A 27751-nucleotide genomic window follows, 5' to 3' on the forward strand; every position below is an offset into this window, starting at 1 on the left:
TCTTGTTGTGTTTAAAATTTTATTTAAATATTAATTTACATTTAAGGAAATAGATTTTGAGAGGAGACTTGCGCAGAACGCCATAATGCGTTGTTGCCAAATTTGTACTTTTAATTCCTGGATTCTAGCGTTGCAGTTCGAGAAGCAGAACTTAGCTGTGAATTGAGGTAAGGTTCGAAAACTAATTTCTCCAGTAAGTAACCAAGCAGAATTCCATGATTACTTCTTTTATTATCTGGCACCAGTAAGCACTCGACGCTACTTGGCAACGCAGCACTATTCAAGCAGTGTTTAGCATAGCACCGAGAACACCTAGTGATCCACCTTAACTGCTGTCTAGAAACAATCCATGTATCTATTCTATGGAATGGTAGATCTACTATATGGTTCTTTATCCGAAAGGTATATTTATACAATTATACATACATACATATATATATATATATATATATATATATATATATATATATATATATATATATATATATATATATATATATATATATATATATATTATAATATTATATATATATATATATATATATATATATATATATATATATATATATATATATATATATATATATATATATATATATATATCGGGTGTTCTAAAAATGGCGCCCACGGACCACAGAGCACTATTTTACAGACCAAAATAAAGCGAAAATGTTATATGATGATTTTCCCTCCGGGGCCTCCCTCAGCCGCTATGGGGAATAAAAAATTTCACAATGTGGCAACACCGCAGATTAATTTGGAGCCATTAGCATTACTCTACGAATACAACAAGCAGTTAAATCGATTGCTACACTAATAAGTGATGCTAATGTCAATCAATATCGACTTTAGCTGCCATCTGGAAAGCATCGATATATAATTTTTCGATAGATTGGTAAATCTAATCTATGGTTCTTTATTTGCGACGTTGCCACATAGTGCAATTTGTGTCTCCAGACGAAGGCTCGAAAGGTATATATATATATATATATATATATATATATATATATATATATATATATATATATATTTGCTTTATTTTGACGTGTAGAATAGTGCTTTATGGTCCGTGGGCGCCATGTTTAGAATACTCGATATATATATACTGTTTTTATTTTTTCGGGGAGGTGAGATTTGTCTTACTGTTCATATTGTATATAAAAATAGAACGTGTTGAATGCTTATCAGGATCTATAGTTGCGCGTATTTCATCACCGAGCCACCTCTTTTATAGGCTAAACCAACGACGGTACAGCTTTTTTTCCGGCGTAGAGAGGGTACTCAGATCCACCTAACTAACAGAAAACCGTACTCAAACTGATAAACTCATTTGCACAGAGTTAGCTAGGGAATACTGTACGGTATGCATCAATATATTACTAGTAGCATTTCACTGTATTCTTGAATTACCTTGTTCTACCATAAAAGTTAGTAACATTCTCTATTTTCTTACAAAAATTCAAAGTAAATTATGGGCTATGAAAAAAAGTACATAACATTTATGAACAAATAAATATATCGAAAAAATCGAGAAAAATGATTCGATTCTACACCTTTGTTCGAAGGAATCCGCTCGTTGTTTGGTTTCACTCAGAGAGCCCTCGTGACGTAGAGAGGGCAAAGAGTCCCAGGGGGACCGATGTGTACTCCCTCCAAATTTGTTGGCATTTCGCCAGCTGCCAGAACTCTGTCTTGACCATGTGTGGTATCTTGAAGACGATTCTGTTTGACTCGATCTGCACCTAAAGACAACGTAGAGAACTTTAAACCCGTCTCTCAAAGAAACACACACACACACATGCTCACTTCTAAAGTTCCCAGGTTTGCATCCATATCATGTCACACATAATTTCCAAAGATTATTTACTAATAGAGTTTTGATAAAAGAAGAAATAGTTATTAATTTATTTTAGTCGGGTTTCTATTAAACGATATTTGATCGTGCGAAATATAGACTTATATAAGCAAGATACACACACACACGCTTATCAAAAAGTATACAGGGTGTTACAAAAATGTGGCACAATATTTTGAGAACCGATTACTAGGGATGGCCAGAACCGGTTCCTGGTGGAACCGGTTTTCGAGTCTGAACGGATTCGGTTATAGAAGATCCGGTTCCGGAACCGGTTTTTCGGATCCAGATCTGGAACCGGTTCTTCGGGTCCAGGTCTAGAACCGGTTCTTCGGATCCAGGTCTGGAACCGGTTCCTAAGATCCGGTTCTGGAACCGGTTTTTCGGATCCAGGTCTGGAACCGGTTCTTCGGGTCCAGGTTTAGAACCGGTTCTTCGGATCCAGGTCCGGAACCGGTTCCAGAACCGGTGCTGAAAACCGGATCTCCGAGAACCGGTTCCTCGCGGAACCGGAACTTTGTGGCCATCCCTACCGATTACTCATATCAAACCGAGAAAAAAGTTCATATGGACCTGTGCTCAAAACTGGATACTTTCGGACTTATAGAGTGCCGAAAACGTGAAACAAGTGAGCTTTAAAACTTCATAGTTTCACTACTATGGGATCTATCGTAGTCGGGTTAAGACATCACTGAGGAACTGGTATGTGAACTATCCAGATATTCATGTTTAAGAATGCTCCAGTACTTGAACACCAATTTTTAGAGAGGTAGGTGGAGAGTGATCAAGTACTCCCAAACAGCCTCTCTAAAAATGATTGTGCAACTACCGGAGATTATGAAAGATGAATATTTGGATACTTCACATACTAGTTCCTCAGTGATGTCTTGACCTGACTACAATTGATCCTATAGTAGTGGAGCTATGGACCTTTAAAGTTCATATTTTCACGTTTCCGGCACCCTGTAACTACGAAACTATGCACTCCCAACCACAAATTCATATGTACTTTCTGTTATATTTATGTAAGGGATCTATTCCCAAACTGTTATGACAAATTTTTATAACACTCTGTATAGTATAATGTTTAGATATCATAGCGATGTCTTCATCTAGGCTGTTTTGTCTGAAGAAGGTATTCCAATAGCATCGAAACATTATACTGTATTGTATACTTTATTTCAAATGTTTCTATGAAGTTTATTATCACCATCAATTAAAAAAAAAAGATAAAGAAATAACGATAATATTGTGAGTAATTTCACTCATGAATATTTCTTATAGGGATAGATTGGAAGCAGGGATGTCCATGAATATTTCTTATAATAGGCTGAAACCAGGGATGTCCATTAATATTTCTTATAATAGACTGAAAGCAGGGATGTCCACGAATATTTCTTATAATAGACTAAAGAAGGGATGTCCGCATGAAAGTAGGGATGTCCATGAATACTTCTTACAACAGACTGAGAGTATGGATGTCTTCGAATATTTCTTATAATTGACTGCGGATGTCCACAACTGAGATTATAACTGAAACTTCACCATTAATATTTTAATGGAGAGTTTAAGAGCAAATAAAGCTGTAAGTTTTAATTAGTTAGCACAATGACTTTTAATCTATGGATTGTGTTTTGTTCTCTCTCAGTAATGGGCCTTTGGCGTGGGAGACCCGGGTTCGATTCCCGGCGGGAGCTCATGTGGTTCGGATTCCACGTTAATCAGTAGGTCCACGTCTCATATAGCCTTGCTGCTGAAAAGGACGCTAAACTAAAATCAACTCAACTCAACTCTCTCAGTAATGGCTCTTACCACAAAAGGCTTTTACGTTATACATCGGCCAATTGGAAGTGTCTGTTGTAAAGTCATGTTAAGACAATTTCGTAAATAACCCTCCTAAAGGAAAAAGGGAGAAATTTGTATAATTGTGAAATTTCCCTTTGTTTATTCATAAAGTGCAGAATGTAGAGATTTGCTTAAGTTGGAGTTGTGAAATTCGGTATATAAACTCTAAATTTAAAATAAGAGAATATGTGTTTCAACGTTTTGGAAATTGTCCTTTGCAGGAAGAAAGAAAGGAGACATTTTTTAAAAATAATATTTTGCCCAGAAAAGAGTAACAGATGATTTCCTAAAATTAGTGAGATGAAACTCGGCATATAAACTCTTTACTAAAAATAAGCGGACACGTATCCCAGTTTTTGGAAATTTTCGTTTTAAAGGGTAGATGGGGCCCATTTTGTATTTATTTTCTTACATATTGAAAACAATATTGTAATGTACCACGTGTTTCTGTGTACAAACAATGTCATATGCTCCTGTTTGGAAACATCACACATGTCTTTACATCGGAGTACTACTCATCACGTGGGATTATTACAAGAAATAGACGACTGACCACCAGCATCTCCGACAAGTCACACGACGACAGGACGACGCACGCGCCGCTCTTGGACGCCTATGTATTGGGCAGCAACCAACGGACCAGTACCAGTTTTCTGGTCTCCTTCATCTTGTTTGCCTGGAGCACTAGGAGAGAACAATACCTCAAAGCCTCTAGTCTGTTTCGGGACTCTTCGCTATTCTTTTCCTCCAGGCTTAGCCTGCTTCGGAATCCCAACTTAAGTTTCTTAGAGTGGTTCGGGGCTCTGTGATCTTTATCCCCCTCACTGCTTGCTTCGGAGCGTTGGGGTTTCCTTTATCATTCTGCTTAGCCTGTTTCGGGGCTCTGTAGAGATCCTGTCCACGACCGCACGGTCTTAGGCTACCTAATTTCTACCTAATGAATAGAGAAAGGTGTACTATACCTAAGTAGTACTTCTGTAAATACTGTTGTTATTTGGAGGATTTTATAAATAAACCGATAGTGGGAGTCGATTTCGGACTTTGATTTCATTAACCTAGCTCTACCCAGCCCGGTAGCCAGCACAAAAATGTAGGGGGGCGGGTGAAGTTAGGGGGGGCCCGATCCAACCATATTATAGTTCATCACCATGTTATAGTTCATTTGCAATACTACCGTGAAACTTTTAGAGGGGGCCAGTAAAATTTTAGGGCAGGCCCGGCCCCCCTAGATCCCCCCTCGGATACGGGCCTGGCTCTACTTACCAGAAAGTTTACAATATTGTCTGTTGTTTGTGATCACATGACGGAAAATAGCTTACCCGTTTGAAATGTATATTAGAACAAAATTAGTACCTATCTCAAATGAGTTTATCATGTCACATTGATTAATGGCTGTGTCCTAAGATGATAGGGGAGTTCAAAATTTATGCCAACCATTTCATTGTAATACGTATTCTAAGGGAAAATGTATTAGAATATTTCCTAGAAACTTGTTCACCCATGCAAAGAACAAATATTTCATCTGGTTACTCTATAGAGCGTGATACTTAGGCTTGTTTTGTAGAATTGACAACTTTCCTGAACAGTGAACTGAACACTTAATAGAAATAGTAATTTATTCATTAAAAAAAAGCCATACATCATATATCAGATATGAGAAGTAACACATGAGAATATATTGAAGAAATTTATCTTTCTCTTTTCCGCCTTTAAACGTTAAAATTCAACACCCGAACACTTTATCGTAAAAATAATAGTATTTTCATCCATAAATGATCCGTAACGTGCAATTGCAATACGTAAGAATTTCATCAGATTCGTGACATCTAATATCAAGATTTATAAAGCTCAGTGTTCAATTCAAAGCAGAAATCCTCAGTTCTTGAATTCTACATCATCAGTTCCGTATCAGATACAGATCTGATATATATCGGGTTATACGTCAAGATAAACAAAGGAATGACTGGAGACTCACACTACATCCTTAAACCATTGAGGTTGTAACGTCGAATCCCGATGGAATTTCCGATTCACCAGATAGCCACACTCAAAGTTAGGGAATAAATGACAGCAATGTTATCGTTCTAATACAGAAAAGCCAAGTTCTTAAACTAATACGAAACCTCACCAACTCCAAGGACATACCTAAACTTTAATCTCAAAACAATTCTTATCCAAAGGTTTACCCTAAATGCCCTCAAATGTACAGAATTTTATCCGTGAGCAATTACGAAAACGATCACACATTCATATAATAAGATTGACAATTCTGAAAAATAAAGTTACCGGCACTTCCTCATAATCAAAACCAGCGGCGTATTTAGGGGGATGGCTTCCGGGCTTAAGCCCCCCCGAAATCTTACTTAGTATAGTAAAGTACATGAAATATCTTGCAGAATTTTCACATTTCCAGGCAAAGACCCCCCCGAAAGTTAGCAAAGCCCCTCCCAAAACAAAATCGTAAATACGCCACTGATCAAAACAGATTAAGAATATTTTATTTGAAAACCTTGAAATATATAGTTAAACCTGACAAAATATAGGTCAGTTGGCAAACCTATCACATAATAAACAATGATAAAATTTTAGTAGATAGAACAAGACAGTCTAGCATAAGTGATGCTCGATCGTTAAAGAATCTGACTGTGACACTGATCACTAGGCTCCGGATTCTTAGGTTCGAACCTATTTTATTCCTGTACAGTGAATGCAAAAAATTCGTGTTTTCTTTACATTTCAAGTTGCTATAAGTAGAACTATATTAGTTTTATAGGACCTAAAATGTCCTAATTGGGGGGTAAGGACCTAAAAAAATCCTAAATTAGCTTTTAGAACCTATAACGTCCTAAATGATTCTTTATAGTTATTTTTAACTTGAAAAATACTTTCCAACACGTAGTCAATCGTCAACGACATAATTTCATCTGTAAAGAAGGTTTTCTTGAAAACTCCTAACAGAGTGGCTACCTTCAAGGATATGCTTCCAAACACACCACTGCCACCACAGCCCGTTGTGTCCCGTTGGGGAACGTGGCTCTCAGCAGCACTGTACTATGCAGATAATTTTGAAAGCATTGTTCAGATCATCGATTCGCTCGACGAGATTGAAGCCGCTTCAATCACGTCTGCAAAAAAACACTGAAGTCACAGTTTGCTGTACAACTAAGTTACATTAAAGCCAACTTTTCTCATCTGCCTCAAGCCATCACTGAATTGGAGAAGAAGTCTCTTCCACTAACAGAAGCTCTTCAAATTCTTCAAGAAGTGAAAGAGAAAAAAGTACCTGGGTAAGTTGGAACAAAAATTGCGGACAAGTTGGAGGCGGTTTTGAAACGCAGTCCTGATTTCACACAGATACAACTAGTGGGCCAAATTCTTCGTGGAGACAATGTCCAAGAAAATTTGCTATGGAATCCCGAAGAATTAGCCAGTATGAAATATGCGCCTCTTACATCGTGTGATGTGGAACGCAGTTTTTCTGCATTCAAGAGAATTTTGTCAGACGACAGGAAAAAGTCCACAACAGAAAATCTTGCCAAATAAATGTTGTTCAGTGCCATTACAGAGAGTGAAGTGACCACTTTTTGAGCTATACAAAACATGAAAAGTGACGGAAAAACAATATTTGAACATTCGTATTTCCTCAGTGTACCGTTAGAAAAGTGAAGTGATATTTGTGGTGGTGTATAAAATTTCAAATAAGAAAACTGACAAAAACTACTACTACTATAGTATGAGAGGCCATACATGTTAAACTATATTTCAGCTATCAAAAAAAGTCCAAGGTAAGAAGAGTTTTATTATTTTTATTACGCAGAAGACTGGTTAGCATAAAGCTTACTAAATTAAGGTTACCATTTAAGTATGAAATAACTAACAAAGTGTTTAAAGTGTAGTAATATTCAGTTTTCAGTAATATAACGCTAAAAATCCAAAACCGTGTTTTTAAAAACCTATAAAATCCTAAAATGCACTTTTTAAAATCCTAATTTGAATTTTTTGGGACCTAAAAATCCGAAGCCTACTGATCACTTCCTAGTAGCAGCGCTAATAAAAGAGAGCTTTGTCGTTGAATAAAGGAAATATTCAACATCTGAAAACGGACAGGTTTAATCAGTGTTCGAAGCAGGAAAAAAAAGCAGAAGCGGTATGTTTCATTATGATTTTGACTCGACATACCGGCTATTTAAATATTGTCTTGATCACTGAAAAACCAGAGACGGTATGTCCTCATTACTGAAAAAACCAGAGGCGGTATGGCATACCACCGCATACCGTCTCACTTCGACCACTGGGTTTAATTTAAAGAAATGAGAGAGAGAGCTAGGCGAGAGAGGAGTACCAGATTGAAGTGTGGAATAAATTTTCAGTTCGGGATGCAGTAGTGTTGAGAATACTTGCTTTGAAATTATGGATAGCATTAAAATTTCAGCAAAAAAAAAAAAAAAAAAAAAAAAAAAAAAATCTGAGCACGCGGAAATAGATAAGAACAAACCAAGGTTTGATCAGGAATGTACTAGAGAGGAGAAAACTAGCAAAATGCGAGGGATAAAAAAAATCTGAACGAAATAACCACACAAAATTTCTTTGACATCAGGTGGAAAACTTCCAAACCTTTTAGAACAAAGAAACGTGATTTTTTGAAATCTAAAATTAATGAATTTGAAGAGAATAATAAAAACATAAACATTCGGTACAAGTATAAGGGGATCAACGAATTTTAGGAAGACTATCAACCTCGTGCTTATACATTAAAGAAAGCCTACGGAACTATTCTCACTGTTACAGATAGCATTTTTAAGATATGGAAAATTTTCTTCGTTGATCAGCAGCCGAAAACTGATGTGGTGAAAGGGAAATGTATACAGCAAAACCATATATTCCAGAGCCTACCTAAACATACATAGAAATCTCTATTGAAAAAATAAAGAAACACAAATCTCCGGATGCAGACGAAATTCCGTCTGAGTTAATTTTAGCTGGAGGCGAAAAATTGTGGAACAATTCACAAACTCTTTCACCTTATCGGGAACAAGTAGAAATTGCCACAAAAAGTGGAAAAAATCAATCATTGTTCCAATTCACAAGAAAGGCGACAAAACTAATTGTAATAATTGTAGAGATTTTTCTCTTCTGTCAACATGCTATAAAAACCTCTCAAATATTATAAGATTGACCCCATATGCAGGTGAAATTATTGGAGATTATCAATACAGATTTAGGCGAAATCGATCAAGTATCCACAAGACATTTCCTGTTCGATAAATATTCGAAAATAAATGAGAGTGCAATACCCGATACATAAATTATTTATTGATTTTAGAAAGGCCTACAACTCAGTTGGGAGGGAAACATTGTACTACATTCGTACAGAACTTGGAATACCGAAAAATCTAGTTCGATTAATTAATATGTGTTTAAGTGAACTCCAAAGTAAAGTCCGAGTCGGAAAATCCTTGTCCACAAACCTTAACGTCGAAAATGGCCTGAAACATGGAGTTCTCGCCATTATTATTCAAGTTTGTTCTCGAGCACACTATAAGAAAAATCAAAGATAGCAACCAGGGCCTAGAGCTGAATGGTATTCACCAGGCCTGTAATCATGTCTACTGTATGGTTGCTAAACATGGTCGCTCACTCTGAAAGAAGAACGCAAACTGAAAATAAAATACTGATGCGAATAATCAGACCCAACAGGATCGGGAATGGGGAATGGCAAGAACTTCATAATGAAGCGCTGCATAATTTATACTGTTTACCGAACATTGTTAGGGTAATCAAGACTAGTAGATTCCGGTGGGCAGGTCGTGTAGCCAGAATGGAAGGAAGTAGGAACGCTTTCAAAGTTTTAACTGAAAATCCAATTGAAAAAATGTTCATTAGGAAGATCTAGACGCAGATGGGAGGACATTATTAAGATGGATCCTGAAGAAATAAAAATTCAAAGTTGAAACTGGATCCAGTTGGCTAAGAACATAAGTCAATTGAAAACTTTTGTGAACGAGGCGTTGAATCTCCGGTAACAATTGGCCATATAAAGAGTTAACCAATATTAAAATTAATTTCCAATAATTCAAATTTCAAATTTGTTATTGTTAAATATTCACGCTTCGATCAAATCTAGTTAAGCAAATTTATGGTTATGAATATTTAAATAGGATATTTAGCTTGGGGACGGAGTGGAAGTCCATACCACAGTTTCAGCTAGTGGTTCAACAGTATTCTAGGAGTCAGTAATAGTGTGCCAGAAAGTCTGCCCCTGTGATTACGCATACGATTATGATTACCACATTAGGTTGTTAAATGGTTATCATATTTACGGTATGATCTCTTGTATCTATAATATATAAAGTTACTTGAACTGACTGAGTTACTGACATAAAATCACGGATACTTCTGGTTGACGAGGAGAGTTGAGATTTAACATTCTTATAGCTTTAGGAGAGATAAAAAAATGAAGATTGTTAATTTTTTTTTTTTTTTTTTTTTTTTTTACATTTAGGAGATGAGAAGGAGAGATGAAAATAATTTTCGTATTATTTAAATAGGCGTTTTTATTTTTGGACATAAAATCTCATATTTTAGGTAATTGGAGCTCGAATAAAAACTTGAAAATTGAAATGATTGGGGTTTTAGACAACGTTATCTAAGTACATCATCAAAACTAAGATTTTTCAAATTTAGTTGGGTTCTATGGCGAACTAAAAAATCTTCTCTATGTTATTTGAACGGGCACCTGATGCAACACATCACTAACATTAGACTTCTGATACGACTACAATAATGAAATTTGGTATGTTTGTAGCCTAATGGAACTATTCCACAGAAAATTGCCAAAACAGATATTTATAGCGGTTCTGAGGGAAAGAAGAAAAATATTTCCAAAATATTTAATTCGAGTTGTTTTTCAATGAAAAGCTTAAAAGTTTAGGTACTTCTTATTGGAATAAAAACTTAAAGTTTGGCATACTTGTAAGTATTTAAAATAGCAAAGACAAAACTTGTAAAAAATTAAATAAAAAACTGTTTTTAGTGTTTTCTATACGGTTTTTAAAACACAAGCCCATGTAGTAGATGGGACTACTTTCACATCGCAAAATGTTTAGGAACTTCCAGCAGCTGCAGAATTTAGAAACTTTGTGAGATTTCAGAGTATGTGGTGTAACCAACAGAAAAGTTCCAAATGGTAGATTTTTGGTAAATAAAAAGGGGGACTAGGGTATATATATATACCTTTGTATATTGGTATGACGAATCTTGTTGACACGGTAGCACTCGCAATTTTGATCATACGAAGACAATACACGATATGTGCATTTGTTTGGTAGAATACTTGGTTTAATTTGTTGGTCAGCTACATTCGCCATCTTGATTCAAAATGGTGGCCATTTGAAATTATGAAAGAACCATAACTTCCTTAATAATTTTTCTAGAGAAAAAATAAAAATTGTTTCTGAATCCTCGTAAGGGTATCTAAAATTCTTGTTTCGATTATTTCTTCTATAAAGTATTTTGTTCCCAAATGAGAACCGTTTTAAAAATTAAAATATCCATGACTTCTTTACTATTGATCATAGAAAAAACTGAAAATGTGTTTTAATAAAATACAGAAATGGTACCAAGAAAAAAGCTCTAGGTTAATAGTCCCTGTGGTAGTCCATAAGCCAAGCAAATGCGCGGATCTGAGGCGGAGAGGTACGTATATCCATCGTCAGATTTTCGACTACGTAAACAAGGCAAGCTGATCCTGCTGTGGAACTCAGAGACACCGCAAATGAGAAAATAATCAACATTTGAAACACTTTTTTTCCTAAATTACTACTGTAACGATTTACATTTTGGTATATTTCATTGTTACTTTAAAATAACAAACCTAAATTTTATGTCAAAAAGGCTTCATAGTTCACACTCAACAGTGAGCAGAAAGCGTTGCAAAACGGTACTAAACTGCTGACCCAATCATTCATTAGTAAACTATTAACATGATGCTGCGACGATTTTAGTAGTTTACAGTTTATCATGGAACAGCTGTAGTTGCGGCGAGAGTACTCTGACTATACATTTCTTAGGGCCACAAGATGTCTACGTCCGCCGCTGAGTACATGACAAGTAGTACTGCAGCCTTGGTCTTACGATTAGCATTTGTTTCCAACTGCGTTCAATACATTTCTGCGTGAGCTATTCCAGCTGTTCGTCCAGTAGGCTGACGAGTTGCTGCGTGCGATGCTACCTTTAAAGTGAAAATGTACTACTGGCCAGACGTCAAATTACACGTTTCATCATCGCACACTAGTGAATGGAGTAACACGCCAATCTTATGCAACTACCTTGTGGTAATACGTTTAGTATGTTCGTCCTCAGTGTGGAAGATCCGGGTTTGACTTCAGGTGGGAGTTCATGTGGTTCGAATTTCACGTTAAAGCCGGGAGCATATTGACCAGAGGAAGCCAGAAGATGATCCGAAGAAAGGAGCCTGAGTGCATTGACTGTGTCTCAGACACAACTTTGGATAGATTTTTGTCTACCAAGTGCTCGAGTGAATATTGGGTACGAAGCTTTGTTGACTTGCTCGAAGCATTGAACCTCGTCTCGACTGTCGTGTCCTCTGGTTAATATACGTCCGATCTAAGCTATAGACCCAAATCTCATACAGCTTCAACGCTGAACGAGACGCTAAACACAAAATCAACCAACTAACCACCTAATTTTATACGATGAGTATAACGCTTAGTCCTTTAGTATGTGATATTCCAGTCCTCCACATGGACTTGGTTCGTTAGTGACTTGAGTTTAACGTCCCTTAGGACAGTGGCGGATCCAGGGGGCGATTGTCCCCCAAAAGAAGAAAGTTTTTTTATTTGATATATAAATAAAACCCATCCCAGAGTTTGGAGCTGTTTAAAAGTAGCTCTAAGTAGCAGTATTACAACCCACCGCCCCTTCCCCCCAGAAGTCCGTCCCGGATTTGCTTCTGCTTTGAGATACCGATGCTATAATATACGGGGCTAAATGTTTGAGGTGGGAGCAGGTGCGCACTCAGAATGTTTTGTTCCAAACCTTTTCTGGGTTCTCCACACGTCTATGTAGTACTAAACCTATGTTATTCTGCAGCCGAAAACACGTTAATTACTGCTAACTGAATGCTCAGAAAATCTGATAGATCCAGATTATCTTTATAAGGAAAGAAAGATGTAAAATCAAGTCTTTAGGGAGCTCCTCCGTGGCTAAGCGGTTAGCGCACGCGCCTTTGGCGTGGGAGACCCAGGTTCGATTCTGGGTGGGAGCTCATGTGGCTCAGATTCCACGTTAATCAGTAGGTCCGCGTCTCATATCGCCTCGCTGCTGAACAGGACGTTAAACTAAAAATAAACTCAACTCAAATCTTTAAGCTACAATAGTAATTTCTCTGTTAAACAAGTATAGTTATGTTAAAAAAGTGTTCAAATGTTAGTCGAATTTTGGAAGAAGATCCGAACCCAGTGGACCCCCTTCGTGGGTGCACTCCTGAGTAGGACCCGAAACCGGGTTCGTATCGATCTAAGTATCCCTATCGGGAATTGAGGCAGAGTCAAGCGCGTTAATCACTCAGGCAAAAAAAGGTACTCCATTCGAATATGGATTCTTGCTGTTGACTTAACATTTTTGGGTTTGTGTATTTTCATCTTTAGTTTTACCCTCACAGTTTTTTTTTTTTTTTTTTTTTTTACCAACGAGGAAACCGATTCAAGTGTGACACGAAATTATGGACAAGTTTATGCGCAAACGAAGTGTTTTTGCGTACAATTAAACCCATTAGAGGGAAAAAATCCTCGATCTCAACTGTTCCGGAGATATAGAGGAATAAGTGTGAGGCTCGATATTTTGAGAATTTTTTGAATATATTGCGATAATACAAGCAAAAGAAACTTTTAAAATTGAAAAATTCCTTCATCCACGAAACTTTAGTAATACGTCGCCTTATACATGAGGGTTATAAAACCGAAGAATCCATAAAAATACTAGGGGGAAAAGGTTTTGCAGGGGGAAGGCGAAATTAACGGAGGTCCATTGTTGCCTGAAATAGGCCTGTAAGGTATCTATGTATAGGTTTATTGGTACGCTGAATCGAATAAGAGCATCATCAGGTCAAATAAGATGAAAAATATAAAAAGTGGTGGCTGTCCGAACTTTCCATTGATCTGGCGTTTACAAATTTGCATCTTTTTACAAGGTATGCTCTTACTTAGGACGGTATGTGGAACTAGGTACTTTACTTACTCAGTGTTGTTCGTATGCAACAACGTTTATATATATATATATATATATATATATATATATATATATACAGTATATCAGGCGTACAGGTTTTCGTTTTTTAAGTGGTAGATACTATTTTTGTTTATTGATTCATACTTTGCGTTTTAATATATGTCACACAACTACACACTGTCGTACTTACGTTTGTAACGATATGTGTTTATGTTTCATATTATTTGTTTTTCTAAAGTGCTTTTGCACAGAATATTTTTGTTCACATAATAATGTCTCAGATCCTTTGGCAATATAATTAATACATTTTCATATCACTTTTCTCATTTTCTACGAACTAAAGACATGATATATGAGCAAGAAATATCATACAATTTTGTTCTTCGTGTTAATGGCGTTTGTCATTCCTCATAGCCCCCTTTTTTTTCGCGGACCCGGGTAAAAGCTACACCACTCACCTCAACATTCAGCACCACTTTTATTCGCTCTGGTGCATCTTTCTTAACGTTTAAATGTAATTTTCAAACATATTCACTCGCAACACAGCTGAAAATCCACAAAATATCAGAGCACCAGCTTTCCTCTTACCCCCCCCCCCCCTATATCTTCGGAACGGTTGAGATCGAGGGTTTTTCCCTCTAATGGAAATCATTGTGCACAGAAACACTTCGATTGCGCATAAACTCGTCTACAATTTCGTGTCACACTTGAATCGGTTTCCTCGTAAGAGACATTAGTACCTTTACTGCTGAAAAGAGCATCGAAAAATCAATGTTTTTTTTTAGTAGCTTTATTTCCAAAACTTTGTTATATATTTATCCTATCGGTATATGTACATCCGTTCGTCTCGTAAAAAAAAATCTAATTGAACTACTTGATAGATCAGAACCTAATTTAATCAGAATGTAGTGAGTGAAAAGGTTAGAAACCGAATACATTGGTGGACTCGGTATTCAAAACGGATGTCGTAAAAATAACTAAATTGGATTTTACGTTGATCACTATACAGCAAAAATAATAATAACGAGAAGCTATTTTATGCAGAGTATCTCAGTGGTAAAGCGCTTACCTTTGGTGGTTGGGGGTCTCTGGTTCGATCCATGACCAAATAAATTTGTAGCGGACAACATCGTGTCCGTGGGGTTTTCGGGGGAGTACTTCCGTTTATTCCCAGATTCTCAATTCCACCGATTGTTTCATCATCCGCCTCCATGACCCAAAAGGGCAAACTAATGGGACGTTAAACTGAGCAATTGCATTAATTAAGACGCTTAATTCATTACAGAAAGCCGGTTCTCGCTATCTGTTACGGTTTCTATTCTATGACGATCGAAGCTAAAACTGGAAAAAGTTGATCTGTGCCACTACCTGTTTGGATAGAAGATTAAGAAAGAGGATGGTGCCTATTCTTAGAGTGCTAAATCCATTAAAAAAAAAAAAAAAAAAAAAAACTCTCGCTACCTTTTATCGGTTTCTCGTATGTAGCTCAATACTGAAACCGGAAATTATAATGGATTTTTATCATTTCCAGTTTTAGTAGAGAGCTAAGGCTGTATTCTTGGACATGAAATGTATTCTTGGAGCGCTTAATCGGTTTAATTTCAAGATTTTATGAAACCGATTAAGCGCTCCAAGAATACATTTCATGTCCAAGAATACAGCCTTAGCTCTCTACTAAAACTGGAAATGATAAAAATCCATTATAATTTCCGGTTTCAGTATTGAGCTACATATGAGAAACCGATAAAAGGTAGCAAGAGTTTTTTTTAAATGGATTTAGCGTTCTAAGAATAGGCATCATACTCTTTCTTAACCCTCTATTCAAACAGGTAGTGGCACAGATCAACTTCTTCCAGTTTAACTTCGATCGTCATAGAATAAAAACCGTAACAGATAGCGAGAATCGGTTTTCTGTAATGAATTCAGCGTCTCTAGAATATGTTTCATCTCCAGTCTAATCTCTCTACTAAAACCGGAAGTGGTAGAAATTTAGTACCACTTCCGGTTTTAATACAAATTGACACATACAAACCGGACTTCTTCCCGTATTGTTCTCGTGACACTGCTACTTAGTTCTTAAATAAAGTGTAAGCAGCCTCACGACACTATTCTGTCTTTAATAGAATTGACGTTTCTGCTGGTCTAGTGGCTAGCGCATACACCTTTACTGCACGATATTACGGGTTTGATTTACGGTGGAAGAGGATTGACAGTGGTTCAGGTACTACTTTAAGCTGTCTACATTATCTTACATAGCCTCGTTGTTGATAAAGAATAAATTCAAAATCAATGAATCAATAATCTAAGAGATCTGGATTATTAAAACCACACCATGAAATTGGATGATTACGCCACTCACTGATGCACGATAATTGTGCACAATATTATTATAATCTCAGACCATTTTACTACTAAATAAAAGGGAATAATACATTTCCATGGATGAGGTATTTTCAGCGATTCCACAGATGCAATATATATATATATATATATATCCACTCGTCTTGACAAAAGAAAGTGATCGGTACCAGAATTGGTCACTTCCGGTCAACCACTTCTACCACTTCCGGTACCTAATATAGTTTCCCGGGTAGGGTATTTCCAACGATTGCATACATGCAACATATATATCAATCAACTCGTCTTGACGAAAGAAAGTGATCGGTACCAGAATTGATCACTTCCGGTACACGGTACGTAAAACAGTTTCCTGAGGTGGGGTGTTTCTAGCGATTGCACATATGCAACATTATATTAAACAATTCGTCTTGATGGAGGAAAGCGGTCGGAACCGAAATTGGTCAAATCCAGCCAACCACTTTTGGTACACGGTACCTAATAAAGATTCCGGAGGTTCGACGTTCCAAGCGATTGCATACATGCAACATATATGTCAATCAACTCATGTTTATGGAAGAAAGCAAACGGTACCAGAATTGTTCACTTCCGATAGACGGTAGCTTATACAGTTTTGGGGAGTGGAGTGTTTCCAACGATTCCAACATCGCTTTCTTTCGTCAAGACGAGTTGATTAATATATACTTTGCATGTGTGCAATCACTGGAAATACGCCAGCACCAGAAACTGTATTATTCCCAAATAAGTTATAATAAAATATCTTAAGTAAACAAGGATTATCACCTGACAGATTAATCTTGAGCGATGCACGGTGAACATCAACTCCGATCGTACTGAACATCAACTGAATATCAACTTCTATCATTTCAGACTGGGATTTGAGGCATTTTTACTCAAATAACTTCCTAATTATCTGATACTGCTGGATAAACATCAAGAAATCTATACAGGGTTTTCATAAAGTCTGGACGGATTTAATTTGCTTATAATTTTCATAAAAATGCTCATAATGAAATCAAATAAAGTGCAAACGGTAGCGGAAGGATTAAATTTTTAGTTGGCAACATTGTTAGATAAGCGGCAACTCTGAGAGAGATAGCCCTAAAGTGAACGTTTGGTGCGCTGTGTCCTATGATCATCTGATTGGACCGTTCTTTTTTGAAGAGGAGACCGTGAATGGAGATTCGTACCTGGATATGTTGCAGAAATACCTCATTCCGGAACTGGAGGCACGTGGAATCCAGAACGACATCGTGTTCCAACAGGACAGGGCACCCCCTCACTATGCAATCAAGGTGAGACAGTTCCTTGACGAGAAATTCCCTAACCGATGGATTGGGAATGGCGCCCAGTTGAAGGTGTGGCGGTGAATGAACTGAGCTGGTGCAGATTACAGGTAAAAATTTAATCCTTCCGCTACCGTTTGCACTTTATTTGATTTCAATATGAGCATTTTTATGTAAATTATAAGCGAATTAAATCCGTCTATACTTTATGAAAACCCTGTATTCCATTGGGAATAAAACTAGAAGGCACATCACTAGAAAATATACATTTTAATCACTTGGAACTTGGTTATATTGGAACAACCGCATTTTCCATGAAAATAGCGAAAATTTTTTATAGTAGCAGCAACTTTATTTATGCTGCTCCATTCAACAATGTCAGCACGATGGGAACATCTGAAATTTCTATATGAAATGAAATGAAATTTCTAGGAGAGCATTATCATGACTATACGATTAGCGAATGTGTCTTCGGCACTGGAGCTTCCCGGAGGGAGCTCACGTGTTTCGGATTCCACGTTAAGCTGTAGGGTCGAGGTCTCATACAACCTTGGTGTTAACCGGGACGCTAAACATTAATACGAGTAATGCAATGCAATTTCTAGAGTTACGCCCCATGCTTATGCTCTTAAGACTAAAGGAAACGAATGAATTATGAACATGAACGATTGTGAGGAAATTTATGGAATGATAACATGGAAGAAAAGGAAGATCTTGAGGAAACAGGAGATACTCGGAAAGCTAACGGATACAATGATGTCCGCCATAAATTCATATGGATTGCGATCGAACCAAGGACCGCTCACATTAAAGAAGAGCGCGCTACTGCTGAGCTACCGTGCCTCCTACAATAATGATCTCCGTTATGAGTGTCAACAAACTTACGTCTGGCACACACAGTGGTGCAGATTTCTGTATAACTTTGGAGGGCCTGTTCAGGTAGATGTATTTCGTAGCTAGATATCCAAGCAATAATCCAAGCAAATACAGTATATCAGATCCTTGAGTGCCCAGCAGGCCCGTAGCCAGCCCAAAAACGTAGGGAGCGGCTGAAGTTAGGGGGGGGCAATCCAATCATATTATAGTTTATCACCATATTATAGTTCATTTACAAGCCTACCGTCAAAATTTTAGGGAGGGCCAGCAAAAATTTAAGGGGGCCGGGCCCCTTAGACCCCCCTGGAAACGGACATGTGCCCAAGGGAACTTCGAGGGACTTCGAGGGCGAGGATCGGCGCCCATGCTGACACATAATGGCATGTTACAATCGTTTTCTTAGTGTTGCTGGGCCTCTATTTAAAAAAAATCAAAGCATATTAGCTTATAGTACGTTGTCAGCGAGACAAAAATGTCTACTGGAGGACTCTTGTATTTACAATTCATCAAAATTCAAATAAAGTGTACTATTTCATAAAACGCACTCTTTGTGCAATATTTTAACAATCACTGTTATTAACTTGACATGGTAATAAGAAACAATAATACTAACACTTCAAAGCTAGTGTTATACTTTATTTATTTATAAGCTTTCCTGTAGGAAGATTTACTGCATCTCTTAACTAGTTTCATCAGGGTCCAATTAATGTCAAATATTACAAGTTGTACCCCAGTTTAGAATTTCATTTAACATTACTTGGCATGAAACTGTTCTGTGTCTCTACGAACTTAAAATTAATGAATTATAAGTGTAAAGTCAATAAATAAAACCGACGATCAGAAAACAACAGGTTCAAGAATATACAAGCTAAGGAGAATTAAAAATAAATTCGAAAAATGTCTTGTGTTTTAATTCTGGATGCTATGCAACAGTATGTCATGCTGGCACCTTTCTAAAAACAATAGAATATTTCCTCTTCTGTTTTAAAAAGGGGTTATGAGGGCCCGGTGGCTCAGTGGTAGAGCGTTCACCTCCGGTGCTTGGGGTCCCTGGTTCGATCCCAGCTCGCGCCGTGTGGACTTTGTGGTGGACAAACACCGTGCTCGTGGGTTTTCTCGGTGTTCTCCTGTTTCTTCCCACTTTCTTCATTCCACCATTTCATTCATTTCTCATTATCACCGTCTCCTTTAGCCTAACCGGCATATCCATGGGACGTAAAACCTAAAGATTTCATTTCATTTTTGAAAAGGGGTTGACGACAAACTTCGAAAATTCCAAATAGTAAATATAATATATAGTTTTATTGAAAATAAGAGTTTTTATTGTTTTCCTTTTCCTTTTTTTCTTTCTAGACAAAGAGTTGCGAATCTTTGTTCCTTCTTGAAGTCAGTTCATTGTATTAAGGGACTAGAAATGTTTGGACCCTTCTATCATTCGCTCGCTGTCACGTCCTCGCTCTTCCGTTTCTTTTTCTCATTTTTTATAGTAATATAAACCATGAAGGCTCTGAACCAACCACATTTTTTTTTCTGAAAAGACTGACCTTCCACAACGAAATAATCCCAACATTTTTTTTTTTTGTCGCTGAAGTTCGACTAAAGTAAGGCTTGTGACAAACATATTGGTATTTCAGTTAAACGAATAAAACGCAAGCTCTGGCGCGAAGTTGCTAAGTGGTAAAACGGTGTGGCTAAGCAGACAAACTAAAGCGCGATCAGGTGGCAGGGGATAGATGTGAATGTGTACAAAATAAACGTGGCAATATCGCTGGCCTCTCATTTGCTAGCAGTATTTAAGGTTGGTCTAAAGGGACAAGTTTTGCTGATAGATGTCACTACAGTCTTCGTATCTGTCTCGTATTTTTTTACCTTTCACGAAAATTCATGATTTCCCTTATAAATTTCAAACTACAGACTTCAAATTTTTAGAGAAGAAATTTCATAACCTATCGAAGGCAACAATCCGTGCCGATTTTTTAATTAGAATTTTTTCATTGTTGAAACGTCTTAATTGTTGAAACTGGATATCCAAATCTTTAACAATATACTGTTTCAACAATGAGGAAAACTCTAAATAAAAAGTTGGCACGAATTGTTGCCTTCGTTAGGTTATGAAGTTCCTTCTCTAAAAATTTGGCCTGTAGTTTGAAATTTGTAAGAGAAAACGTGAATTTTCGTGGAAGGTAAAAAATACACGAGAGAGATACGAGGACTGCAGTGACATCTATTGGCAAAACTTGTCCCTTTAAACCAACCTTAAAGGGAACTTGGAGTGCCGCCTTCAAATGCCAAGACGTTTGTCACGTCGTTCAAAAGCCAGTACAAAAATTCTGTTGGGACTCCACCTCTGTACTTTCTCCGCAGCGGAGCTTTTGCTCAGTTCCTATTTTAATGTATTCAATTAATTGTTTTTATTCATTATTAGGAAGAGGATTAAGTGAAAACTTCCCCTAGATTTTTTTCGCAACGTTTATCAATTAATTTAGTAGAGGTTTCTAGAACATTTTGGTAGCATGACTAGTAGTCTGAAGAATATAATGTGAACAAAATACTGTATGTGTGTTGTCATTGAAATTCAGTATTTGTGGAACTCTTGATCGCCTTTTGAAAACAAACAATAGCAGCTTACTTCCGTCCATTTACAAAAAGAGAAAAAAAACAAGAAATAAATCACTAAGAGATATTATCATTATGTTCGTTGTACTATAAAATTAAGATTTAAGAGTCTTCATCCCGTCGAAATTAAAATACCGCTAATTTTACAGTAATTATGTGATATCTTCAAATAGATAAAAGATAATATGGAACAAGAGCGCCCTGCACAATATTATTTGTGTGAGGTACCGTTATCACAAGTCACATAGTGGCTTTCCGTTTTCAGCTGTTTAGAAACGCGAAAATAAATGCCGATTATCAAAATGGCTCGAAATCGAAAGCAGATAAGTGAGTCGTGATAACGGTTTCTCATGTAAAACAATATTGTCTAGGGCGCTCTTGTTCCACATTTCGATTATCTTTTATCTATTTGAAGATCTCACATAATTAATGTAAAATTAGCGGTATTTTAATTTCGCCGGGATGAAGACTCTTAAGAATCAGACGTTTTTAAAGCTGGGACGTAAACCTCAAAGATTCCTATTCTTGCATGTAGTCCTACTATAATCCTCAAACATATCACATCAGTCGCACATTCAATTGTCTCATGAATTTAGAAAAATATTAGTGGGTACAAGCCGCATATTAATTCTAGCTTGGGGGGTAATATCAAAAAATTACTTGCGTGTATAAGCTGCCAGTTCATTTTGCCTACAATTAAAAAAAAAAAAAAAAAAACTATTCGCATGTATAAGCCGCAGCTAGCCTAAAATCTATTTTTTTAAAGTCTTAGCTACGTAAAAATAGCTGAAAACTGTAATATTATTTCTATTCTTGCTCAATGGAGCACGGTGGTTCAGTGGTAGAGCACATAACTGGTGGATGGGAGTTCCTGATTCAGTGTCCGACCAAATAAGTTTGAGATGGGCAACATCATGTTTATGGGTTTCCTCCTACATTCCCAGTCCACCAATTCTCCCATCGTCGTTCACTTGTCTTAATTATCCGTCTCCTTTACCCTAAAGGTAATAATCGTGGGACGTTAAACTGAAAGATTTCATTTCTGCACAAAATTTTTGTTTTAGTACGAATGTATTCTTGCTGCTAGGACTCTTAGGGCAGTGGCGGAGCCAAGATGTTGCTCAATATCTTGGCCCCCCTAGCGCCCCCCCCCCCCACACAGAGTGATACTGCTATAGGCCGACAAACGGTGAGTTAAGAGGGGCCGCAAGTTAAACTACTACCGAAATATATCTCGACAACAAAGTTACCAACTGCAGAATATCGTATGTTGCAATAGTTTGCGTTCCGAGCAAAAATCTTCAGGCTCCTTTTTGTTTGTAGTACAGCAAGATCTAATTTATCTAAATCTGTAAGGTGCATGCATTGACCCCAGCATCTGAACGTTCCTTTTAACCCCTGTCCTTTATCTGGTTGTCTTCTTTGTTTCCGACAAAGGAAAAAAATCAGTCTGCATTCTGATTGCTTCAATGTTGAAAGTCATACTAAAATAAGAGATTCTTTCTTACAAATAGCATGCACTGCAGTAAAACTTTACACGTTGAACGAAAGAAGTCTTCGTACACTAAGTAATTAATTTCCATCGATTATGGCGACATAAAACAAATGCATATCATCCATTAAATAATTTGGTATTGTTATTATTATTATTATTATTATTATTATCAAATAATATCGAAAAATCTCGCTGTTCATATCCCAATAGTTCGAGAAAATTAAGATACTGAATACTACCAACACCTACTATTTGCTACTGGTACTGGTTCTCCTTCTCGTCTACCTTCTGGTCTTGTCTCTAGTACGTCTAATTTCCTAACGCTCTTGGCCGTGGCAACTAAGTAGAAACCTTCTGCTGCGATGTTAATAAGCGATACTAGCGATCTCCAAGGAAAACGGAGTCAGCGCTTGGTGGACCTATTCTACTAACTAAAGCCTGGGGAAATGAGGCTAACAAAAATCAGTGATCCTTTATAAATAAATCTTTCAGAAGTATTTTCTTTTAAACTACTTTAACCGTAGCTTAATCCCAAAACTGTTACTACTAGAGAAATTCCGAAATTTATCACAGAGCCAGTGCTACAATCTCCTGATTACTAATCATCAGGTAAGATGCCGAGATAATACAACTTGGTCGCAGCAGTAATGCTGTTTTGTGTAAAAGTGTAGTTACTCCCATGATCAGGTTGTATCATCCTGTTGTCTGATGTTTGTGGGACTGGTCTACAGATATTCCATTCAGTAAGTTCAGTCAGTGAACACCAATTTTTATCACAGATTTATATTAATTCTGCGTCAAAATATGCATTTCTGAGAAAATTAAGCATTAAGCATTTCTGAGAAAATTACATTGTAGGAATTATGCAGAACAGTAAATCAGTGGTGACATGGATTTTCAACAGGATATACTAATTAATGCCCCTCCTTCAAATCTAATCTCAAAACTTACAATATTAATTTAGCATCGACTACAGGATAGTAGCGTTATTTCAACTACATTTGAATTTATTTTAAGGCTTTGAAACATCCGAGACTCAGAGGATAGAAATAAGGGAAATTAGTCAATAGGGCCACCGAGGAAGAATCTTGATAATCTCCTCAGTTGAAATATTTATCCACGAGGGATCAATTACACCATCTTCCGAATCTTAAGCTGATGTTCTACCGCTGAGCTTTGGCCATTCGGTATGGGTGTGAGGTGTTTGTGTATTTGAATTCACGTCAACTTCTAAAAAGTAGTGAAGGTAAACAAACGAAAGAAAGAAAAGGACCACGTATACTTCTTTTGCTGTAAGGAGTCCCGATTTAAATGTCTGTTCTAACACTGTTTGATATTAGGGAAAGAAAAGCACATTTCCTCTTTTTGCTTCAAAGAGTGCTCACTTCATCATTTTAATAACGTAAAGGCACATTCATTACTTAGTTTTAGAGCTCAAGGGTAAAAGTAACCAAAAGTAATTGAACTATGGCCAGATCAAAACAAGATCCTGGAACCGGGGCAGTTGCCCGGTCGCCAGCAAACTAATATGTGTTTGTTGGTGTAGATGTAGATGAAAGGGGTACTAATCGAAAAATTTGCCCTGGGCACCAAATGTCTAGTTTCGTCACTGATTAGGCTACCATTTTTAGAGCGTGAAATTTTGACATTTTTCTGAAATATTATGAATAAATGATAATTATTGGCAGTTTACTTTAGAGTGAAACTTAAGCTTCAAGAGCAAGGTTTATAATTTAAAGTGGGGTGGAACGGCAAATCACTGCCCTGTTAGAGTTCAGTTCCTGTTTCTGTGTGACGTTTGTCTCGTAAGCACTTTTGTCCTCGTAGATTATATTTTACTTTATTATTATTATTAATAATACAGTTTATCTACCAAACAACTATTTATATTATTATCCGGTATTCAACCAAATCTGGAACTTGTGATATTTATTTACTTCCGGGAAATAAATGTCATCTGTACGAGATGGAATCTTTTCGGGTAAAATTTGAGATGTCTGCTGCCATGCTGTAACTTTGAGCTTCGCCTTATTTTAAGTAGATACAGACATGTCGGAAGGTTTGATTCTTGTAGATTCACTAGTTCAAACGCTGTCGAAAATGTGGTCTTGAGAATATGACTCTCAACGAACAACATTCGAACAAATTTATCAAGAATATTTGTGGATCTGCATAGAAAATGGTCCTGAAATTCCAGAGCCGGAAACTGATAGGCTATAGGGGTTCCTCGTGGAAACGAATTAGACATTCCCATCGAAATATCACAAATTCATTTCGGATTAATCTCTTCCTTCATTGGAGACAGAAAACGAATTTTCTAAAGATAATATACTAAGAGACATTTTTCTGCCTACTATTGATAAGGCAATCACTGAGACGGGAAAACGCTTTGGATAATGTAGCAAAATCATTAGATCAATCACCACTCTACATCCAAAATATGAAAACTTTCTAAATTACAACATTGTGGAGCATATGGCCCAGTATTATGAAAGTGATCTGGAAATATTTAAATGTAAACTCAAAACCCTCCCAAACACAATTAAGTTGTATGAAGACGAGAGAAAACCAAAGTTGATTCCTTGGTGAATTTCGTTGATCCTTGCGTCTACAAAAACGCATTCCTAGAAACCAACAAGTTAGATATAATCTCTGCGAATATATCAGTTTCTAGTGCTACATATGAAAGGCCATTCTCATGTTTGAAAAGATTAAAGATATATAGGCAATTCAATGACTGATGATAGGTTGAAAAACTTAGGATTACTTTATATTGAAGACAATTGGTACATCGTTAAATCTTGAAGAAGTTGTTGATAAATTTGCTGCTGCCCACAAGAATAGAAAGATCGTTCTTTAAGTAAAGGCATGAACCTCTAAGTTATTTTCTTGACCTGTAAAAGTGTATTTCTCTGCTTCCACGTAAGTCTACCAGCCACACATATTTTAAATGCAGCCATTAAATTAGTACTTACTTATATTGGAAATCAATTGTATTAATGTATCCTAGTTGTTTGAAGTAGTAAATTCATACATTTTGACCGTAAAAGAGTAAAATCATGAACAACAAAGATGAAAACATCCATATATATATATATATATATATATATATATATATATATATATATATATATATATATATATCATTCATTGGAGATGGCCCCCTCAAAATTTTCTTGGGCTCTTCATTGGCCCCTCTGAGAAAAATTCTAGCTACGCTACTGGCTTAGGGGTACCGTACTTTAATTGAACGACCTTGTAAACCCAGTGCCAAATAACTGCACATACTTTGTGGGATTTCCTTATTTATTATAGTTTCCATGTATAAACCACACTTTTATTTTTTTTATTATCTCCAAGGGGGTTATCTTTACTTTATGTACACCAAAATATTAACCTCAAATCTCGTTCGTCTTTGAACCTGTGACCATGGATATAAGAAATTAGTGCTAGATAACTGATACGCTTTGGTCCTTTAATATACAGGGTGATAAAATACTATGTTGCTATTTTGTACACTACAGATCTACTATTAATGAAGCTAAGTGGTTGCTTTCAGTTGTATAATGTACTATGATTCTTATTGTTCAACGTGGGTACCAGCATTAATAATACACCGTTACAGACGGAACTCAATGTCCGTGATAGACCAATGCAAAATTTTGCTTAGCATGGATACACAATCCTTCCTAATCAATGCTTCCAAAATTCCAAACCATGTGGCTTTTCAATATACAAAAACTTCCTCTTTCAAGACATCTAATGGGATTAGGTCAGGGCTTTGCGCTGATTATTCAACATTTTGTCTGATCAGAAAACAGCGTAAATTGGACACTCAGAGATTAGGGGGCTCAAGCCCGTATCCAGGGTGGTCTAGGGAGCTGGGTCCCCCTAAAATTTTCACGATAGGCTTGCAAATGAACTATGATATGGTGATGAACTGTAACATGGTTGGATCGGGCCCCCTCTACCTTCAGCCGCCCCCCCTCTACATTTTTGGGCTGGCTACCGGCCTGGGCAGTGTGCATCCGTGCCAACTGATATTTGCAACGGTGTTTTATGAACGTTGGACTTTACCTCTAAAAGTATGTTACTAAGTGTGTTACCTGTTGATAATAGAAGAACTTCCGCGAGAAGTGTCAGTAGTTGTGCACTGTCCGAATGTATATTGGTTATGTGGTTGAGACACATTCTGTGGGGTACGTGGATATAAATTATGAGTTAACTTATCAACGAGCTCAAGTTACATCTGATTTAGTTTACATGAAAAATGAAAAATGAAATCTTTAACGTCCCACGATTATGCCGGTTAGGCTAAAGGAGACTGTGATAATGAGAAATGAGTGAAATGGTGGAATGAAGAAAGTGGCAGCAAATGGGAGAACCCCGAGAAAAGCCACGAGCACGGTGTTTGTCCACCACAAAGTCCACACGGCGCGAGCTGGGATCGAACCAGGGACCCCAAGCACCGGAGGTGAACGCTCTATCACTGAGCCTTTGTATATATTTACATTGTTTCTCGACATGTCCATCCGAAAGACACAAAATCCTTATATATTTAAGTTGTCTCCAACGTATCCATTCGAGAAACACAAAATCTCTTTAATTTATTCCTCTACCTCTCCATATGTCCATCCAAGAGACATAAAATCTCCTTTATGTAATTACCCTTCTCCCCGTGTGTCCGGCTAAGGGACACGAAATCTCTTTTAAATAGTTACCCTTCTGCCCGTGTGTCCGTCCGAGAGACTCAAAATCTTCTTTATATATTTATCCTGTTTCTCCGTAGGGGCCGCGGTGGCTCAGTGGTAGGGCGTCACCTCTGGTGCTTGGGGTCCCGGGTTCGATCCCAGCCCCCGCCAAGTGAACTTTGTGGTGGACAAACACCGTGTGCGTGGGTTTTCTCCGGGTTCTCCCGTTTCCTCCCACTTTCTTCATTCCACCATTTCCTTCATTACTCATCATCACCGTCTCCTTTAGTCTAACCGGCAGAACCGCGGGACGTAAAACTCAAAGATTTCATTTTCATTTCATTTCCTGTTTCTCCGTATGTCCTTCTGAGACGAAAAAATCCTTTATGTATTTTCCGTATCTTTTCATATGTCCAGGAGACAGAGAATCTCGTTTATTTACATTTACCCTTCTTCCCGTGTGTCCGTCCGAGAGACACAA

At 37.1% G+C, this 27751-nt stretch overlaps 1 protein-coding gene across 1 annotated transcript in view; it reads right to left on the minus strand.

Moving 5' to 3' along the window:
- Positions 1 to 27751, minus strand: part of sif (guanine nucleotide exchange factor still life) — a 1225751-nt gene that overhangs the window by 519506 nt on the left and 678494 nt on the right. Inside the window, exon 10 of the mRNA XM_081760149.1 lies at positions 1554 to 1742. Coding sequence (XP_081616275.1) covers positions 1554 to 1742 — 189 coding nt within the window. The remainder of the gene's footprint in view (positions 1 to 1553; positions 1743 to 27751) is intronic.

Source organism: Thermobia domestica, chromosome 5 (genome assembly GCF_964235325.1).
Source record: "Thermobia domestica chromosome 5, izTheDome1.hap1.1, whole genome shotgun sequence".
In the NCBI taxonomy this organism is placed as follows: domain Eukaryota; kingdom Metazoa; phylum Arthropoda; class Insecta; order Zygentoma; family Lepismatidae; genus Thermobia; species Thermobia domestica.